The sequence below is a fragment of the Oncorhynchus mykiss genome, chromosome 19, assembly GCF_057628025.1.
Source record: "Oncorhynchus mykiss isolate SJ-2025 chromosome 19, ASM5762802v1, whole genome shotgun sequence".
NCBI classification, from domain to species: domain Eukaryota; kingdom Metazoa; phylum Chordata; class Actinopteri; order Salmoniformes; family Salmonidae; genus Oncorhynchus; species Oncorhynchus mykiss.
The window spans coordinates 4,181,997-4,198,556 of NC_143040.1; the positions used below are offsets into that span (position 1 = coordinate 4,181,997).

Below are 16,560 nucleotides of genomic sequence, written 5' to 3' on the forward strand. Positions count from 1 at the left end.
AATATAGTAGAAGAGTCTAATAGAGTAGAGTCTAATATAGTAGAATATAATATAGTAGAAGAGTCTAATAGAGTAGAATATAATATAGTAGAAGAGTCTAATATAGTAGAATAGAATATAGTAGAAGAGTCTAATATAGTAGAGTCTAATATAGTAGAGGAGTCTAATAGAGTAGAATATAATATAGTAGAAGAGTCTAATAGAGTAGAATATAATATAGTAGAAGAGTCTAATAGAGTAGAATATAATATAGTAGAAGAGTCTAATAGAGTAGAATATAATATAGTAGAAGAGTCTAATACAGTAGAATATAATATAGTAGAAGAGTCTAATAGAGTAGAATATAATATAGTAGAGGAGTCTAATAGAGTAGAATATAATATAGTAGAAGAGTCTAATATAGTAAAGTCTAATATAGTAGAGGAGTCTAATAGAGTAGAATATAATATAGTAGAAGAGTCTAATAGAGTAGAATATAATATAGTAGAAGAGTCTAATAGAGTAGAATATAATATAGTAGAAGAGTCTAATAGAGTAGAGTCTAATATAGTAGAATATAATATAGTAGAATATAATATAGTAGAAGAGTCTAATAGAGTAGTCTAATATAGTAGAATATAATATAGTAGAAGAGTCTAATAGAGTAGAATATAATATAGTAGAAGAGTCTAATAGAGTAGAGTCTAATATAGTAGAATATAATATAGTAGAAGAGTCTAATAGAGTAGAATATAATATAGTAGAAGAGTCTAATAGAGTAGAATATAATATAGTAGAAGAGTCTAATAGAGTAGAATATAATATAGTAGAAGAGTCTAATAGAGTAGAATATAATATAGTAGAAGAGTAATAGAGTAGAATATAATATAGTAGAAGAGTCTAATAGAGTAGAATATAATATAGTAGAGGAGTCTAATAGAGTAGAATAGAATATAGTAGAGGAGTCTAATAGAGTAGAATATAATATAGTAGAAGAGTCTAATAGAGTAGAATATAATATAGTAGAAGAGTCTAATAGAGTAGAATATAATATAGTAGAAGAGTCTAATAGAGTAGAATATAATATAGTAGAAGAGTCTAATAGAGTAGAATATAATATAGTAGAAGAGTCTAATACAGTAGAATATAATATAGTAGAAGAGTCTAATAGAGTAGAATATAATATAGTAGAATATAATATAGTAGAAGAGTCTAATAGAGTAGAGTCTAATATAGTGGAATATAATATAGTAGAAGAGTCTAATAGAGTAGAGTCTAATATAGTAGAATATAATATAGTAGAAGAGTCTAATAGAGTAGAATATAATATAGTAGAAGAGTCTAATAGAGTAGAATATAATATAGTAGAAGAGTCTAATAGAGTAGAATATAATATAGTAGAAGAGTCTAATACAGTAGAATATAATATAGTAGAAGAGTCTAATAGAGTAGAATATAATATAGTAGAGGAGTCTAATAGAGTAGAATAGAATATAGTAGAAGAGTCTAATAGAGTAGAGTCTAATATAGTAGAATATAATATAGTAGAATATATTATAGTAGAAGAGTCTAATAGAGTAGAGTCTAATATAGTAGAAGGGTCTAATAGAGTAGAATATAATATAGTAGAAGAGTCTAATAGAGTAGAATATAATATAGTAGAATATAATATAGTAGAAGAGTCTAATAGAGTAGAGTCTAATATAGTAGAATATAATATAGTAGAGGTCTAATAGAGTAGAATATAATATAGTAGAAGAGTCTGAGTAGAATATAATATAGTAGAAGAGTCTAATAGAGTAGAATATAATATAGTAGAAGAGTCTAATAGAGTAGAATATAATATAGTAGAAGAGTCTAATAGAGTAGAATATAATATAGTAGAAGAGTCTAATATAGTAGAATATAATATAGTAGAAGAGTCTAATTTAGAAGAATATAATATAGTAGAAGAGTCTAATAGAGTAGAATATAATATAGTAGAAGAGTCTAATAGAGTAGAATATAATATAGTAGAAGAGTCTAATATAGTAGAATATAATATAGTAGAGGAGTCTAATAGAGTAGAATATAATATAGTAGAAGAGTCTAATATAGTAGAATATAATATAGTAGAAGAGTCTAATATAGTAGAATCTAATATAGTAGAAGAGTCTAATAGAGTAGAAGAGTCTAATATAGTAGAAGAGTCTAATAGAGTAGAATATAATATAGTAGAAGAGTCTAATATAGTAGAATATAATATAGTAGAAGAGTCTAATATAGAAGAATATAATATAGTAGAAGAGTCTAATAGAGTAGAATATAATATAGTAGAAGAGTCTAATAGAGTAGAATAGAATATAGTAGAAGAGTCTAATAGAGTAGAATATAATATAGTAGAAGAGTCTAATAGAGTAGAAGAGTCTAATAGAGTAGAATATATAGTAGAAGAGTCTAATAGAGTAGAATAGAATATAGTAGAAGAGTCTAATATAGTAGAATAGAATATAGTAGAAGAGTCTAATAGAGTAGAATATAATATAGTAGAAGAGTCTAATAGAGTAGAATATAATATAGTAGAAGAGTCTAATGGAGTAGAATATAATATAGTAGAAGAGTATAATAGAGTAGAATATAATATAGTAGAAGAGTCTAATAGAGTAGAATAGAATATAGTAGAAGAGTCTAATAGAGTAGAATATAATATAGTAGAAGAGTCTAATACAGTAGAATATAATATAGTAGAAGAGTCTAATAGAGTAGAATATAATATAGTAGAATATAATATAGTAGAAGAGTCTAATAGAGTAGAGTCTAATATAGTAGAATATAATATAGTAGAAGAGTCTAATAGAGTAGAGTCTAATATAGTAGAATATAATATAGTAGAAGAGTCTAATAGAGTAGAAGAGTCTAATATAGTAGAAGAGTCTAATAGAGTAGAATATAATATAGTATAAGAGTCTAATAGAGTAGAATATAATATAGTAGAAGAGTCTAATACAGTAGAATATAATATAGTAGAAGAGTCTAATAGAGTAGAATATAATATAGTAGAGGAGTCTAATAGAGTAGAATAGAATATAGTAGAAGAGTCTAATATAGTAGAATATAATATAGTAGAAGAGTCTAATAGAGTAGAATATAATATAGTAGAAGAGTCTAATAGAGTAGAATATAATATAGTAGAAGAGTCTAATACAGTAGAATATAATATAGTAGAAGAGTCTAATAGAGTAGAATATAATATAGTAGAGGAGTCTAATAGAGTAGAATAGAATATAGTAGAAGAGTCTAATAGAGTAGAGTCTAATATAGTAGAATATAATATAGTAGAATATAATATAGTAGAAGAGTCTAATAGAGTAGAGTCTAATATAGTAGAATATAATATAGTAGAAGAGTCTAATAGAGTAGAATATAATATAGTAGAATATAATATAGTAGAAGAGTCTAATAGAGTAGAGTCTAATATAGTAGAATATAATATAGTAGAATATAATATAGTAGAAGAGTCTAATAGAGTAGAGTCTAATATAGTAGAATATAATATAGTAGAAGGGTCTAATAGAGTAGAATATAATATAGTAGAAGAGTCTAATAGAGTAGAATATAATATAGTAGAATATAATATAGTAGAAGAGTCTAATAGAGTAGAGTCTAATATAGTAGAATATAATATAGTAGAAGTCTAATAGAGTAGAATATAATATAGTAGAAGAGTCTGAGTAGAATATAATATAGTAGGAGAGTCTAATAGAGTAGAATATAATATAGTAGAAGAGTCTAATAGAGTAGAATATAATATAGTAGAAGAGTCTAATAGAGTAGAATATAATATAGTAGAAGAGTCTAATAGAGTAGAATATAATATAGTAGAAGAGTCTAATAGAGTAGAATATAATATAGTAGAAGAGTCTAATATAGTAGAATATAATATAGTAGAAGAGTCTAATTTAGAAGAATATAATATAGTAGAAGAGTCTAATAGAGTAGAATATAATATAGTAGAAGAGTCTAATAGAGTAGAATATAATATAGTAGAAGAGTCTAATATAGTAGAATATAATATAGTAGAGGAGTCTAATAGAGTAGAATATAATATAGTAGAAGAGTCTAATATAGTAGAATATAATATAGTAGAAGAGTCTAATATAGTAGAATCTAATATAGTAGAAGAGTCTAATAGAGTAGAATAGTCTAATATAGTAGAAGAGTCTAATAGAGTAGAATATAATATAGTAGAAGAGTCTAATATAGTAGAATATAATATAGTAGAAGAGTCTAATATAGAAGAATATAATATAGTAGAAGAGTCTAATAGAGTAGAATATAATATAGTAGAAGAGTCTAATATAGTAGAAGAGTCTAATAGAGTAGAATATATAGTAGAAGAGTCTAATAGAGTAGAATATAATATAGTAGAAGAGTCTAATATAGTAGAAGAGTCTAATAGAGTAGAATATAATATAGCAGATGAGTCTAATAGAGTAGAATATAATATAGTAGAAGAGTCTAATATAGAAGAATATAATATAGTAGAAGAGTCTAATAGAGTAGAATATAATATAGTAGAAGAGTCTAATATAGTAGAAGAGTCTAATAGAGTAGAATAGAATATAGTAGAAGAGTCTAATATAGTAGAATAGAATATAGTAGAAGAGTCTAATAGAGTAGAATATAATATAGTAGAAGAGTCTAATAGAGTAGAATATAATATAGTAGAAGAGTCTAATGGAGTAGAATATTATATAGTAGAAGAGTATAATAGAGTAGAATATAATATAGTAGAAGAGTCTAATAGAGTAGAATAGAATATAGTAGAAGAGTCTAATAGAGTAGAATATAATATAGTAGAAGAGTCTAATAGAGTAGAATATAATATAGTAGAAGAGTCTAATAGAGTAGAAGAGTCTAATATAGTAGAAGAGTCTGATATAGTAGAGTCTAATATAGTAGAATATAATATAGTAGAAGAGTCTAATAGAGTAGAATATAATATAGTAGAAGAGTCTAATAGAGTAGAATATAATATAGTAGAGGAGTCTAATAGAGTAGAATATAATATAGTAGAAGAGTCTAATACAGTAGAATATAATATAGTAGAAGAGTCTAATAGAGTAGAATATAATATAGTAGAGGAGTCTAATAGAGTAGAATAGAATATAGTAGAAGAGTCTAATAGAGTAGAGTCTAATATAGTATAATATAATATAGTAGAATATAATATAGTAGAAGAGTCTAATAGAGTAGAGTCTAATATAGTAGAATATAATATAGTAGAAGGGTCTAATAGAGTAGAATATAATATAGTAGAAGAGTCTAATAGAGTAGAATATAATATAGTAGAATATAATATAGTAGAAGAGTCTAATAGAGTAGAGTCTAATATAGTAGAATATAATATAGTAGAAGTCTAATAGAGTAGAATATAATATAGTAGAAGAGTCTGAGTAGAATATAATATAGTAGAAGAGTCTAATAGAGTAGAATATAATATAGTAGAAGAGTCTAATAGAGTAGAATATAATATAGTAGAAGAGTCTAATAGAGTAGAATATAATATAGTAGAAGAGTCTAATAGAGTAGAATATAATATAGTAGAAGAGTCTAATAGAGTAGAATATAATATAGTAGAAGAGTCTAATATAGTAGAATATAATATAGTAGAAGAGTCTAATTTAGAAGAATATAATATAGTAGAAGAGTCTAATAGAGTAGAATATAATATAGTAGAAGAGTCTAATATAGTAGAATATAATATAGTAGAGGAGTCTAATAGAGTAGAATATAATATAGTAGAAGAGTCTAATATAGTAGAATATAATATAGTAGAAGAGTCTAATATAGTAGAATCTAATATAGTAGAAGAGTCTAATAGAGTAGAAGAGTCTAATATAGTAGAAGAGTCTAATAGAGTAGAATATAATATAGTAGAAGAGTCTAATATAGAAGAATATAATATAGTAGAAGAGTCTAATAGAGTAGAATATAATATAGTAGAAGAGTCTAATAGAGTAGAATAGAATATAGTAGAAGAGTCTAATAGAGTAGAATAGAATATAGTAGAAGAGTCTAATAGAGTAGAATATAATATAGTAGAAGAGTCTAATATAGTAGAAGAGTCTAATAGAGTAGAATATATAGTAGAAGAGTCTAATAGAGTAGAATAGAATATAGTAGAAGAGTCTAATATAGTAGAATAGAATATAGTAGAAGAGTCTAATAGAGTAGAATATAATATAGTAGAAGAGTCTAATAGAGTAGAATATAATATAGTAGAAGAGTCTAATGGAGTAGAATATAATATAGTAGAAGAGTATAATAGAGTAGAATATAATATAGTAGAAGAGTCTAATAGAGTAGAATAGAATATAGTAGAAGAGTCTAATAGAGTAGAATATAATATAGTAGAAGAGTCTAATAGAGTAGAATATAATATAGAAGAGTCTAATAGAGTAGAATATAATATAGTAGAAGAGTCTAATAGAGTAGAATATAATATAGTAGAAGAGTCTAATAGAGTAGAATATAATATAGTAGAAGAGTCTAATATAGTAGAGTCTAATATAGTAGAAGAGTCTAATAGAGTAGAATAGAATATAGTAGAAGAGTCTAATAGAGTAAAATATAATATAGTAGAAGAGTCTAATATAGTAGAATATAATATAGTAGAAGAGTCTAATAGAGTAGAATATAATATAGTAGAAGAGTCTAATAGAGTAGAATATAATATAGTAGAAGAGTCTAATAGAGTAGAATATAATATAGTAGAAGAGTCTAATAGAGTAGAAGAGTCTAATATAGTAGAAGAGTCTGATATAGTAGAGTCTAATATAGTAGAATATAATATAGTAGAAGAGTCTAATAGAGTAGAATATAATATAGTAGAAGAGTCTAATATAGTAGAATATAATATAGTAGAAGAGTCTAATATAGAAGAATATAATATAGTAGAAGAGTCTAATAGAGTAGAATATAATATAGTAGAAGAGTCTAATAGAGTAGAATATAATATAGTAGAAGAGTCTAATAGAGTAGAATATAATATAGTAGAGGAGTCTAATAGAGTAGAATATAATATAGTAGAAGAGTCTAATAGAGTAGAATATAATATAGTAGAAGAGTCTATTATAGTAGAATATAATATAGTAGAATAGTCTAATAGAGTAGAAGAGTCTAATATAGTAGAATATAATATAGTAGAAGAGTCTAATAGAGTAGAATATAATATAGTAGAAGAGTCTAATATAGTAGAATATAATATAGTAGAAGAGTCTAATATAGAAGAATATAATATAGTAGAAGAGTCTAATAGAGTAGAATAGAATATAGTAGAAGAGTCTAATAGAGTAGAATATAATATAGTAGAATAGTCTAATAGAGTAGAATATAATATAGTAGAAGAGTCTAATAGAGTAGAATATAATATAGTAGAAGAGTCTAATAGAGTAGAAGAGTCTAATATAGTAGAATATAATATAGTAGAAGAGTCTAATATAGTAGAGTCTAATATAGTAGAAGAGTCTAATATAGTAGAAGAGTCTAATAGAGTAGAAGAGTATAATATAGTAGAATATAATATAGTAGAAGAGTCTAATATAGTAGAGTCTAATATAGTAGAAGAGTCTAATATAGTAGAGTCTAATATAGTAGAATATAATATAGTAGAAGAGTCTAATATAGTAGAATATAATATAGTAGAAGAGTCTAATATAGTAGAATATAATATAGTAGAATACAGTAGAATAGAATATAATACAATAGAATGTAGTAGAATTGAACACAGTATAATATAGTAGAATACAGCACAATAAAGTAGAATCGAGTCGAACATAGTAGAAAGCCAAATAGAATATAATAGAACACAGGATAATAGAATATAGTAGAATACAGTAAAATAGACTATAGTACAATTAAGTATAATATAGTAAATACAGTAGAAAATAATATAGTAAAACATAATACAGTAGAATACATTACAATAGATTACAATACAGTAGAATAGACTATAGTACAATTAAGTATAATATAGTAAATACGGTAGAAAATAATATAGTAAAACATAATACAGTAGAATACAATACAGTAGAATACAATACAGTACAATATAATCTACTTTATTTTTCCCATGAGGGAACTTCTTCTGACCTCCACTATTAACAGAGGCTACAAGAATAGTTAGGGGGGGGGGGGGGGGGGGGGGGTTCTTGACCACGAGGTCTAAAACTATTGGCCTTAGGTATCTCTATGCCAACTTCCAAAAAGTGAATGAGTAAGTTAGGGGAACTTCCTGAGTCTGTAGGGGATGTGGACAGGCTCATTAGAAGGTAATGGGTCTGTAGGGGATGTGGACAGGCTCATTAGAAGGTAATGGGTCTGTAGGGGATGTGGACAGGCTCATTAGAAGGTAATGGGTCTGTAGGGGATGGATATAGGTTAATAGTTCTCTCTCCCACCACCCTCCTCCTCTCCTCACACCATCACCCAATCAGAAGTGTTTACTAGGGTAAACAGTACATGAGTCGATAAACAGGAAGTAGCATTCAGTCAAACAGCACTTTCGTGCGTTTTGCCAGCAGCTCTTCGCAAGCACAGCGATGTTTATGGCTTCAAGCCTATCAGCCTAATGGCTGGTGTAACCAATGTGAAATGGCTAGCTAGTTAGCTGGGTGTGCGCTAATACTGTTTCAAACATCACTCGCTCTGAGACTTGGAGTAGTTATTCCCCTTGCGCTGCAAGGGCCGCGGCTTTTGTGGCGCGATGGGTAACGCTGCTTCGAGTGTGGCTGTTGTCGATGTGTTCCTGGTTCGAGCCCAAGTGGGGGGGGGGGGGGGGGGTGCAAGGATGGGGACGGAAGCTATACTGTTACACTGGCAATACTATAGTGCCTATAAGAACATCCAATAGTCAAAGGTATATGAAATACAAAAGGTATAGAGAGAAAGTCCTATAATTACTATATTAACTACAACCTAAAACCTCTTACCTTGGAATATTGAAGACTCATGTTAAAAGGAACCACCAGCTTTCATATGTTCTCATGTTCTGAGCGAGGAACTGAAACGTTCCCAACTTTTTTTACATGGCACATATTGCACTTTTACTTTCTTCTCCAACACTGTGTTTTTGCATTATTTAAACCAAATTGAACATGTTCCATTATTTATTTGAGGCTAAATTGATTTTTATTGATATATTAAGTTAAAATAACTGTGCATTCAGTATTGTTGTAATTGTCATTATTACAAATTAATAAAAAACAAATACATTTCTAAAAATTGGTATCGGCTTTTTTTGGTCCTCCAATAATCGGTATCGGTGTTGACAAATCATAAATCGGTCGACCTCTACAACACACACAACTCTGACACAGTGTTCATTAATGACAGTAACATTTTAATGTTGGACCTGATATTAATCAGATATCAGCAGGGAACATACCATCTCCTCAGGTTATCTGACAATACACTAGTACCCCCAACCCGGTACGGCCATAGAGAGGTACCCCTCAACCCAGTACATCCATAGAGAGGTACCCCTCAACCCAGTACATCCATAGAGAGGTACCCCCCAACCCGGTACGGCCATAGTGAAGTACCCCCCAACCCGGTACGGCCATAGTGGTACCCCTCAACCCGGTACGGCCATAGAGAGGTACCCCCCAACCCGGTACGGCCATAGTGGTACCCCTCAACCCAGTACATCCATAGAGAGGTACCCCCCAACCCAGTACGGCCATAGTGAAGTACCCCCCAACCCGGTACGGCCATAGTGGTACCCCCCAACCCGGTACGGCCATAGTGGTACCCCCCAACCCAGTACATCCATAGAGAGGTACCCCTCAACCCGGTACGGCCATAGTGGTACCCCTCAACCCAGTACATCCATAGAGAGGTACCCCCCAACCCGGTACGGCCATAGAGAGGTACCCCCCAACCCGGTACGGCCATAGTGGTACCCCCCAACCCAGTACATCCATAGAGAGGTACCCCCCAACCCGGTACGGCCATAGAGAGGTACCCCCCAACCCGGTACGGCCATAGTGGTACCCCCCAACCCAGTACATCCATAGAGAGGTACCCCTCAACCCAGTACATCCATAATGAAGTACCCCTCAACCCAGTACATCCATAATGAAGTACCCCTCAACCCAGTACATCCATAATGAAGTACCCCTCAACCCAGTACATCCATAATGAAGTACCCCTCAACCCAGTACATCCATAGAGAGGTACCCCTCAACCCAGTACATCCATAGAGAGGTACCCCTCAACCCAGTACATCCATAGAGAGGTACCCCTCAACCCAGTACAGCCATAGAGAGGTACCCCTCAACCCAGTACATCCATAGAGAGGTACCCCTCAACCCAGTACAGCCATAGAGAGGTACCCCTCAACCCAGTACATCCATAGAGAGGTACCCCTCAACCCAGTACATCCATAGAGAGGTACCCCTCAACCCAGTACATCCATAGAGAGGTACCCCTCAACCCAGTACAGCCATAGTGAAGTACCCCACAACCCAGTACAGCCATAGTGAAGTCCTGTAAGTTTCCATTGTGTTTTGATCCGCAGACTGGCAGCAGTCATCAGTCTGGCAGCAGGCCATCAGTCTGGCAGCAGGCCATCAGTCTGGCAGCAGGCCATCAGTCTGGCAGCAGGCCATCAGTCTGGCAGCAGGCCATCAGTCTGGCAGTAGGTCATCAGTCTGGCAGTAGGTCATCAGTCTGGCAGTAGGTCATCAGTCTGGTAACAGGAGGCTACTACGACCCAGGTATTCGCTAGATAACACACACACTGTAGTAGATACTTAGTCGTGACTTACAAACGGACTATTCATGGAGTCCAGCAACACTCTGTAACCCACCGTCTGCAGGTAGTGACCGATACCGAACGCATCGGGACACGACTGCCACTCTCCTCGGTGCTCATCGGGACACGTCCAGGTGACTTTGATTTGGCTGTAGCCCAACGCGGTTATGGTCCGATTACGCAACGCAGCGCCACACTGGTGACACGTCTGGAAAAGCTCCTTGAGTTTCGACTCGTTCACCATCCATTTCCTTTCGCTCCAAACTCCTCCTCCGTCCGGTTCGCCCGACGACACCCTACTGTCAGAGCTGGAGGTGGAGGGGCTGGAGGTGGAGGGGCTGGAGGTGGAGGGGCTGGAGGTGGAGAGGCTGGAGGTGGAGAGGCTGGAGGTGGAGGGGTTGGAGGTGGAGGGGTTGGAGGTGGAGGGGTTGGAGGTGGAGAGGTTGGAGGTGGAGGGGCTGGAGGTGGAGGGGCTGGAGGTGGAACCAGCAGCAGAGCTCATACTGGTACAGTCCTTCACTGAAGTCTTCTTAACGGCTGCGTCCATTTGACCTTTCTTCCTGCGCGTCACCTGAACGACAGAAAAAATAAACATGTTAAAAGAAGAATTTGTACAAAAAACTGCATACTGATAGACAGGTTGCTGTGGAAACGGTGGTGAATAAATGACTACATACTGATAGACAGGTTGCTGTGGAAACGGTGGTGAATAAATGACTACATACTGATAGACAGGTTGCTGTGGTAACGGTGGTGAATAAATGACTCCATTCTGATAGACAGGTTGCTGTGGAAACGGTGGTGAATAAATGACTCCATTCTGATACAGGTTGCTGTGGAAACGGTGGTGAATAAATGACTCCATTCTGATAGACAGGTTGCTGTGGAAACGGTGGTGAATAAATTACAACGTTGGGCGACTAGTGTGCAGCTTTTCCTTTGGAAGTGTTATACCAACAGAATGAGTCGGGACCAACAGAATGAGTCTGGACCAACAGAATGAGTCTGGACCAACAGAATGAGTCTGGACCAACAGAATGAGTCTGGACCAACAGAATGAGTCCGTATCAACAGGTCAAGCCGTATCAACAGAATGAGTCCGTACCAACAGAATGAGTCCGTACCAACAGAATGAGTCCGTACCAACAGAATGAGTCGGGACCAACAGAATGAGTCGGGACCAACAGAATGAGTCGGGACCAACAGAATGAGTCGGGACCAACAGAATGAGTCTGGACCAACAGAATGAGTCTGGACCAACAGAATGAGTCTGGACCAACAGAATGAGTCGGGACCAACAGAATGAGTCTGGACCAACAGAATGAGTCGGGACCAACAGAATGAGTCGGGACCAACAGAATGAGTCTGGACCAACAGAATGAGTCTGGACCAACAGAATGAGTCTGGACCAACAGAATGAGTCGGGACCAACAGAATGAGTCGGGACCAACAGAATGAGTCGGGACCAACAGAATGAGTCGGGACCAACAGGTCAAGCCGTATCAACAGAATGAGTCGGGACCAACAGAATGAGTCGGGACCAACAGAATGAGTCTGGACCAACAGAATGAGTCTGGACCAACAGAATGAGTCTGGACCAACAGAATGAGTCTGGACCAACAGAATGAGTCCGTATCAACAGGTCAAGCCGTATCAACAGAATGAGTCCGTATCAACAGGTCAAGCCGTATCAACAGGTCAAGCCGTATCAACAGAATGAGTCCGTATCAACAGGTCAAGCCCTATCAACAGGTCAAGCCGTATCAACAGAATGAGTCCCTATCAACAGGTCAAGCCGTATCAACAGGTCAAGCCGTATCAACAGGTCAAGCCGTATCAACAGGTCAAGCCGTATCAACAGGTCAAGCCATATCAAATAGAATGAGTCCATATCAATAGGTCAAGCCGTATCAACAGAATGAGTCCGGACCAACAGAATGAGTCCGTATCAACAGAATGAGTCCGTATCAACAGAATGAGTCCGTATCAACAGAATGAGTCCGTATCAATAGGTCAAGCCGTATCAACAGAATGAGTCCGTATCAACAGAATGAGTCCGTATCAACAGAATGAGTCCGTATCAACAGAATGAGTCCGTATCAATAGGTCAAGCCGTATCAACAGAATGAGTCCGTATCAACAGAATGAGTCCGTATCAACAGAATGAGTCCGTATCAACAGAATGAGTCCGTATCAACAGGTCAAGCCATATCAAATAGAATGAGTCCGTATCAACAGGTCAAGCCGTATCAACAGAATGAGTCCGTATCAACAGAATGAGTCCGTATCAACAGGTCAAGCCGTATCAACAGGTCAAGCCGTATCAAACAGAAGGAACAAGAAATGTCTGACAGATACTCACAAGAACGTTGGTCTTTGTTTTTTTCCTTCTGCATGCAACTCCCGTTGTCGTCATAGAGGGGAGGTCCTGCAGAAACACAATGTCAGCCCAACCAATAACCTGTTATCTATCAGACCCTGAGATAGACTAGTGTCCTGTCCAGGGGGTGTCCTGGTACATCAAGCTGCCTCCCTACAGAAACAGGACATAGACTAGTGTCCTGTCCAGGGGGTGTCCTGTCTCTCACTACAGAAAAAGGATATAGACTAGTGTCCTGTCCAGGGGGATTCCTGTCTCTCACTACAGAAACAGGATATAGACTAGTGTCCTGTCCAGGGGGTGTCCTGTACATCAAGCTGTCTTACTACAGAAACAGGAGATAGACTAGTGTCCTGTCCAGGGGATGTCCTGCTACATCAAGCTGTCTCACTACAGTAACAGGAGATAGTAAGGTAATGCTGGACAGGACACTAGTCTAAGTGTACAGCCAGTAGAGCCCCATGATAATAACAGCATTACCTTACTAAGTGTAGAGCCCCATGATAATAACAGCATTACCTTACTAAGTGTACAGCCCCATGATAATAACAGCATTACCTTACTAAGTGTAGAGCCCCATGATAATAACAGCATTACCTTACTAAGTGTAGAGCCCCATGATAATAACAGCATTACCTTACTAAGTGTAGAGCCCCATGATAATGACAGCATTACCTTACTAAGTGTAGAGCCCCATGATAATAACAGCATTACCTCACTAAGTGTACAGCCTCGTGATAATAACAGCATTACCTTACTAAGTGTACAGCTAGTATAGCCCCATGATAATAACAGCATTACCTTACTAAGTGTGGAGCCACATGATAATAACAGCATTACCTTACTAAGTGTAGAGCCCCATGATAATAACAGCATTACCTTACTAAGTGTAGAGCTAGTATAGCCCCATGATAATAACAGCATTACCTTACTAAGTGTACAGCTAGTATAGCCCCATGATAATAACAGCATTACCTTACTAAGTGTAGAGCCCCATGATAATAACAGCATTACCTTACTAAGTGTACAGCCCCATGATAACAACAGCATTACCTTACTAAGTGTACAGCCCCATGATAATAACAGCATTACCTTACTAGGTGTACAGCCCCATGATAATAACAGCATTACCTCACTACGTGTACATTACCTTACTAAGTGAACACGTGGGAGCCAGAGCCACGTACGCCCCAGAGGTTGAAGCAGGCTCTGTCAGCTGCAGACCCCGGTGGGAGAGGAACCCCGTCGTAGCAACACCTGACCCTCCACGTTGTGGGGTGGGACCAGATGCCCCTCCAGCAGACAGGGAGTCAGTCCCTGGAGGTACGTCTCCCGTCTCAACCTGGGTGAGAGAGAAAAAGGCACCAGGAAATGCCGCTATTCATTTTTTAAATACACAAAAAGGGAGAACACGTGTAGGCATGACGTCAATTTGGGCTTTGAACAAGACCACGGGAGAACCTCAATTGCATTTCCTCGATTCCTAGCGTCCTCTCTCGCCTTCTCAACAAACAACATTGGATGTGACGGTGAGAGGTCCCGCCCCTCTGACCTCATCCAATGGGTTTGGTTTTCGAGAAGGGAACGAGGAGCGACTACAAGGAGTCAAGGAAATGCAATTGAGATTCTCCCTATAATAACTGCATGCTGTCAGCTATTACAAGGCAAGCTGAAACACTTTACAGTCAAGTCACGGTTCCTTTATATTGCATGTGGACATTTCATTATGTATTAGACCCAAGACAATGAATAAAAAGCACCAAGAAAATGGCACAAAGTTAACTTAGACATTGTGTTGTACTTGGCTAAAATTGTGTGTGTTGTACTTGGCTATTCTTTGGCTAAAAGTGTGTGTTTGTGTGCTCGCTCTGAGAAGGACATTCACCAGTAAAGTGACAGCCCTATGAAAACGTCAACAGAACACCTTTCACTAAAACTACGCTACCCATAATACAATGCGACCCCCCCCCACCCAGTGATCGATAGCTAGCTTACATTGGTAGTTCCAGCATCTACGCCCTAAGTTTTGTCATTTATCAAGGAACAAATAATAACCCTGTTCAATCAGTCAGATATTGTTAGATTACACTTACCGATATTATTCCACGTTGTCCTGGCGCGTGAACGGCCACCGACGGCACCGCTGTATCCTTCAGGAAACTTTTCACGATTCTCATCCTGCTGTGTCTGTCCTGTCCCAGCTTCTCGTAATAGTCCCCCGGTAGAAAATGTTCCGAGCAAACGAGTAACTTTCTGAGGTCATCGGTCGCGGTATTAGCATCTTTGTTCAGAGCAATCAGCCACAGTTTCAATCGGTCCGGATGACTCAGTGGAAGTCGGTGAAACATTAGAGCCGACCAAGTCTTTTGCTTGTTGTCGCACGTTTTAACAGCGCACTCGCGAGGCATATTGGAGCGGCGACGGTAGCGCACGTGACAACGGGGAAAGCTCTTTAGTTGAGGTTAACGTTAGTTAGCAATGCCGTTGATGATGGTTGTCCGTCTCAACACAGCAGCACACTCGACTAGCTAGCTAGCTACTTGCAAATGTAAACTTGCTAGCTAATAGCTTGAAAATATTTCCAGCAGTGTCGACAATCTTCAGTCCACTGGCTGCGAGGTAAATCAATAACGCTTTGCAGTCTGTTGATGTCGCTAGGAGTTACTTTTCTTATTTTTGATACCAGCTTATATTGCAAACCCGAAAATGTCGCGTTTACTTCCTGAAGATGAAAGTCAGAACAAGCTGTCCAATCAGCGCGGCTTTTGCTCGGCTACTCGTGGGCGTGGTTTTGCACCAAGTTTGGCGCAGATAAAACCCACATAATCAAGACTGTAAAAAAGAGAGCGAGAAGGAAGCAGAGCAGAACAGGTGTCCATCCCTACATATATTGAATCAATAAGGTAGGGTTTGAGTCTGGAGTCAAGGCCAGGGGATGGGAAGCAACCTAAATGGCATCATATAGATATATATATATATATATATATATATATATATGTCCTATATAGTGCACAACTTTTAACCAGGGCCCATTGGGGCTGTAGTCCCTTGCAAAAGTATTCATACCCCTGTATACAACATCTGTAAGATCAAATATTACATTTCAACCACAGATCCAACTATATACAAAAAAAAACAGGAAGCTTTTTGTGTCAGAGAGAGAGAGAGAGACATTGTCTTAATCTAATTACTCTCAGAGAGAGAGAGGAGTCTGAAGACCAGACTTAAATGGCATTAAAAGGTGTGCTGGAGAAACTGAGTACCAACAGGAGTGCACATTTTTGTTCCAGCCCAGTAGTAAAACACCTGACCTGATTCAACTAATCATCAAGCCACAAACACTGAGGTACATGTGTAGAGTCTATAGAGAGAGACAGAGAGGTAGAGAGAGAGAGACAGAGAC

At 36.0% G+C, this 16,560-nt stretch overlaps 2 protein-coding genes across 6 annotated transcripts in view; both read right to left on the reverse strand.

The window, feature by feature from the left end:
- Positions 1–16,560, reverse strand: part of LOC110515513 (regulator of G protein signaling 12) — a 150,419-nt gene that overhangs the window by 120,874 nt on the left and 12,985 nt on the right. The window lies entirely within an intron of this gene.
- On the reverse strand, positions 9,341–15,901 carry LOC118936846 (uncharacterized). The gene is made up of 4 exons (XM_090209894.1): positions 15,251–15,901; positions 14,308–14,499; positions 13,140–13,205; positions 9,341–11,348 (listed from the first exon to the last, which is right to left on the reverse strand). The coding sequence occupies exons 1-4, from the start codon at positions 15,563–15,565 to the stop codon at positions 10,776–10,778; spliced, it is 1,146 nt and encodes a 381-aa protein (XP_090066020.1). The 5' UTR covers positions 15,566–15,901; the 3' UTR covers positions 9,341–10,775.